A 5,357-nucleotide genomic window follows, 5' to 3' on the forward strand; every position below is an offset into this window, starting at 1 on the left:
AATGTGATTCAATGTTGTATGTATTAATAAGATGTTGATGGTTGGAAAAAGAATAAGTTGATTATATGCATTAAATTTGAATTTTATTATGTATACTTATTATGAATTATATATGAAAGATTGACATATTTGAATTTATAAATGGGCATAAAACTTATGTTATGTAAAGCAAATGATGAAGGAAATAACTTGGAAATCTCATTGAAGTAAAGGTTTGATTTGAAACAAATATGAATATAAAAGAAGATAGATAGTTAATTAGATAAATTTAAAATTATATGTGAGAATGTATTCTGAATATTAGTGGCATGTTTGAAGAATAAAACCACTTCCATTAAACTTCTATTTGTAAATTGAATTAATTGACACCAAGATTAAACTTCTAGATAGTGAAACTGTAGTCGATTAAATACTTTCTACCTCATCTCTTTCTTTTAATGAATTTCTCTTCTCCTTGATTTTAGAGCTTTTTAAGAAAATAATTTTTTTTAATTATTTTTATTTCTTATTTTTTTGTTTAAAATTCTCATTCTTTATAGTTTTAATTTCCTATTAATTATTATTAGGCTTATCTAATTCTTCTATTTGAAGGGAATATTTTTTTCTATTTTTTTATAATCAATATTAATAAGATATTTTAGTTTTTTTCTACGTGAAGAGTTGTAATAGCTTTTTGACAAGTGAGACTTAAATGAATATAAATTAAATATTTTAGATGTTTCCCTATCGTTATGATATTTTTAATCTTTAATGATTTTGACTTGTAATAAATCTTATGAGTATTTGAGAGTGGTTTTGAATTATAAGAAACTTTCTCTCCATCATTATGATTTTTTGTTGTGTATTGTCAAATTATTATGGGTAGAGGTCATAAACTATGATTTTTGATAGGGGGCTATAATGTGTTATTATTGGAAATCTTAATAAGTAGTGTGACAAAATATGATTTTTGATAGATGGCTATCAAATTTGTTAGATTAATGAGAACCAAAATTTACAAGAAGTCCCTTTGTCTTTTTATTAGACGATCATGGGCTTGGAGGCTAGAGTGCTGGAACGATATCATGATATCAGCCTGCGCCCGAGCTTACTGCTCCTTCTAGAATACTTCCAAATCGGCAGAAGGCAAAAAAGATGCCCTGCTCTGCTTTGCTCCTACGTTCGTTGACCATCTTTTACGCAATCCTGTCTTAAAATTTAAAATAAATAGGTTTCATTATTGTCTTCTTTCTTCTTGTGACGAGTAGCTCTGCCTACGCACCTCTTGTGATTATCAGGGCGTGGAACCAGCCAAACACGTTGCCCACCAAACTCCATTCGATAAGTGTCACACTCTCGAAAATATTGAGACTTGCTCTCTCTAATATATACTAACGTCCACCTGCCAACCATCTACTATAGCCACGCTCCTTGAATGCTAGTCGCCCTTCTTCATATATAACTACGTACCAGTCCAACTCCCTCTACCCCGAGAGTTCAGACAATCAAAGAGAATCACCATTTCCAAACTCGGCTCCCTACAGAACACAACTCTCCAAAATTAATCAAAAAGGGTCACCTTTTCTCTCTTCCATCTCAAATGGCACCTGCTTCTTTCAATCCTATTTCAAACACAGTTTGTGTAATGGATGCTTCAGGCAACCTTGGCTTGAGCTTGGTTCAAAGGCTCCTCCAAAGAGGCTACATGGTTCATGCTGCAGTTCAAAACCATAATTGTAATGCTTACTTTCTTCTCGTTTTATTTTTTTTCTTACCTTTTAATATTACTGGCCCCTACGTCTCTCTTTCATTCCTTCCTTCCCCTTTCCTTTTCCTTTTTGCATGCATGGACTAAAATTCATAATTGTTTTGGATATTCTCAATAAGGTGAGTTGCAACTCAACGGTCTATCTTGCGAAAACAAGAAGCTGAAGATTTTCGAAGCAGACCCTTTTGACTATAAGAGCATAATCGCTGCATTAAGAAGTTGTTCTGGTTTGTTCTACACCTTTGAGCCTCCAGAAGACCAGCCCACTTATGATGTGAGTTCTTTGTTTACTTTTCAGCAAATTTAATTGCACTTTGGCTTATATGCGATCTCCAGCCGACGAGAAATATTGCACCTTAATTGGCATATATAGATCAACTATAATATTAAGCTATTTTTTAACTAGTTAGGTAATATTCCATCAAATTAACTAAAAATAATTTGCAAATAAATTAGCCATACAAAACTTTAATCCAAACAATTAACAACCCATGGTCATATACATGAATTTCATAAACGCTAAACTAATGATTACTCTAGTAACTAAAAGAATAATTAAAATGAAATAAATTTTCATATTAATTTGTGCAATTTTGAATATTTCCAATAATTTCTCTTTTTGCACGTAGCACAAGAAACTTTGCTACAAGTAATTTGACGACGAGAGAGTAATTAATAAAGCAGCTGCATGATTGCACGTAAATTTTCAACTTTAATTTCCTATCACAAACTAGCTAGCTCATAAAATAGACGTCTAGATACTTATATATAATTTGAAGTTGAATAATAATAATCAGGCTAACGTTTTGTGATCTATTTACCTCTAGTAGTTTTGTCACAAGTAGCTTGAACAAAATCGTATACAGCTTTCAGCACTAGTGTAGCAATAAAGTTGTTAACATCGATCACGGCCTCCCCAGCTTCTTTGAAAGTGACTAGCGACCTACTTTTACATGTCCACGCATATAACATATTAAGCAAGTAATTTTTAATATATATATATATATATATATATATATATATATATATAATTTTCATTATATATTTTCAAAGTTTCCCTTGACTCGGCCTCCAGTCTAACAATCAATTCCAAAAATTAAAAAAAATATTTAAAAACTTCTTGTTGCTTATATATATATAATTAATCCATTTAATTTGTGCCTTTTAAAAAAATTAATTTTTTTTTATTTTAAATTAATATATATATATATATATATTTAGTATTTTTAAATTATTTTAATATGCTGATATCAAAAATAATATTTTAAAAATAAAAAAATTATTTTAATATATTTTCAAATAAAAAATAATTTTAAAAAATAATCTACACCACAACATAAACATAAAACATACAGGAGGATTGATTATGTGGCCTTTCGTTTCTCTTATTTATTTTAGTTCAATAAGAGTTGTCAAGTGGATTTAATTTCTTGTAAGTAAACATCTCGGCCTCCAATTAATGGCAATTACGCCCGTCACGGTTTAGAGTCCCGTCTCATTATTAGCAAAGGAAAAGTCTTTGGTTATTACAATTGACTTGTGATATTAATAATACGCCATATCTGATAAGGTTTAAACCTTTGAGACAGAGCAGTGTCGACCACTTAAAGTATTCGGATACTTTCTTATCTCTCTCTTCAAAAGACAAGCAAACAAAAATTTAGGTATATAAAAGTGAGGTGATAGTTATTTTTAAAGTTTTTTTTGTTTAAAAATATATTAAAATAATTAATTATTTATTTTTAAAAAAATTATTTTTGACATCAGCACATCAAAAATAATCTAAAAATATAAAAAAATTAATTTAAAATTAAAAAAATAATTTAATTTTTTAAAAAAAACACTTTTAAAACAAAAAAAAAAAACAGCTAATCAAGTTCGAGGGTATTCAACTAGTTGGGTTCAAGGGTATTTTAGAATTCCATTATAAACAGTATTTCTAAAAATTTTGATTTTTTTTTAAATTAATTTTTTATATTTTTTATCGTTTTAATATATTGATATCAAAAATAATTTTTTAAAAAATAAAAAATTATTATAATATATTTTTAAATAAAAAAAACTTTAAAAACTAATAATATTGAATTCTACTAACATCCTTTAAAAATAAATAAAGTGTTCTTTTCTAGCTATCAGAGTCTCTTTTTTTTTTTTTTTTTTTTTTCCTTCCAATTTTGGGGCCACTGGGAGAAAAGTAAGCGATTCAAATTTCGTTCCATTTGACAAAGTCGGGGCATTGGATTGGTACAGGAATCCATGACAGAAGTGGAGGTGAGAGCAGCACACAATGTTCTAGAAGCATGTGCACAAACTGAAACAATTGACAAGGTTGTGTTCACATCCTCAGCCACTGCTGTTATCTGGAGAGAAGATCGCAAATCCGAGATAGCAGACTTTGATGAGAGACACTGGAGTGACATCAATTTCTGTCGTAAATTTAAGGTACAACCTTTTTTTTTCCTGAATATAGATATATGCTTGATCAATTCCGGTGCTAATTAATTACGTGCAATTTTTCTTTTATATTATTATTATTAGGTCATAGTACGTATTAAATTCGTTAAGACCTCCTCAATGAATTAACATAATGACTGGAAAGTGAATTCTGGGACAGTTATGGCATGCCCTATCAAAAACACTAGCAGAGAAGACAACATGGGCGTTGGCAATGGACAGAGGAGTGAATATGGTATCTGTTAATGCAGGCTTGCTGGTGAGTCCTGATCTTTCCATCAAGAACCCATATCTGACAGGAGCAGCAGAATTGTATGAAGATGGGGTTTTTGTGACTGTTGACCTAAATTTCCTGGTGGATGCCCACATATGCATCTATGAAGATGTGTCATCGTATGGACGCTATCTGTGCTTCAATCATGTTGTTAATCGGCACGACGATGCTATCGAGCTTGCTTCCATGTTAACTCCCGCCGCACCTCCACCCCCTCAGAGGTTAGCCAGCTAGTGCCTAACTCGTCGATTAATAAACCAAACGACTAAGGTTCAACATCGTTGATTATTCAATACAGCAATCTTAACCATGCTATATAATAATTTAAAGGTTCCTCCTTAATTGCTTCGTTGCAGCTTTGACCAGGACGTGAAGATCATTCAACAAAGGATAAGCAACAAGAAATTGAACGAATTGATGGTTGGTTTTGAGAGCGGTTCCCAGCTTGTGGATTGACGGGAACCTGGTCTGAAATTGCTGATCGGTGATGGAGGCACGCTAGCTCATCACACTTGCAAGTGTATTAAAACGTTGTTGTATTGACGTCGATTGGCTTCATGGGTCATGCAACTGTATATATAGACTTTTTTTTTTTTTTTTTTATGTGGGTATCTAAGCCAGCTTGCGCGCACTATAACTAATCTCACAGTTTACTGAACATCCTGCAAATCCAATAAGCATGTAAGGCACCGCGGGGGTGACAGGCGTATACAATGAGATTTGAATCCTAGTATAAAAAAAAAAAATAAGCCCCTTCCATCACTAGATCAAGACCTCAAATGCTTATGTATAAAATTCTTTCGCATCTTAAGAAGTGGGAGAAATTAATATGAGTATGTACTAAAAAAGTATTTGTTTACATGGTTGTTTTTGTGTTCCAGA

General features: G+C 31.3%; 1 protein-coding gene across 1 annotated transcript; it reads left to right on the forward strand.

Moving 5' to 3' along the window:
• Positions 1-1,258: 1,258 nt before the first annotated feature.
• Positions 1,259-5,079, forward strand: LOC118039252 (cinnamoyl-CoA reductase-like SNL6). Its single transcript, XM_035045905.2, has 5 exons — positions 1,259-1,715; positions 1,867-2,021; positions 3,998-4,189; positions 4,362-4,696; positions 4,832-5,079. The coding sequence occupies exons 1-5, from the start codon at positions 1,580-1,582 to the stop codon at positions 4,929-4,931; spliced, it is 918 nt and encodes a 305-aa protein (XP_034901796.1). The 5' UTR covers positions 1,259-1,579; the 3' UTR covers positions 4,932-5,079.
• Positions 5,080-5,357: the final 278 nt, after the last annotated feature.

This window comes from Populus alba, chromosome 1, assembly GCF_005239225.2.
Source record: "Populus alba chromosome 1, ASM523922v2, whole genome shotgun sequence".
Classification (NCBI taxonomy): Eukaryota; Viridiplantae; Streptophyta; class Magnoliopsida; order Malpighiales; family Salicaceae; genus Populus; species Populus alba.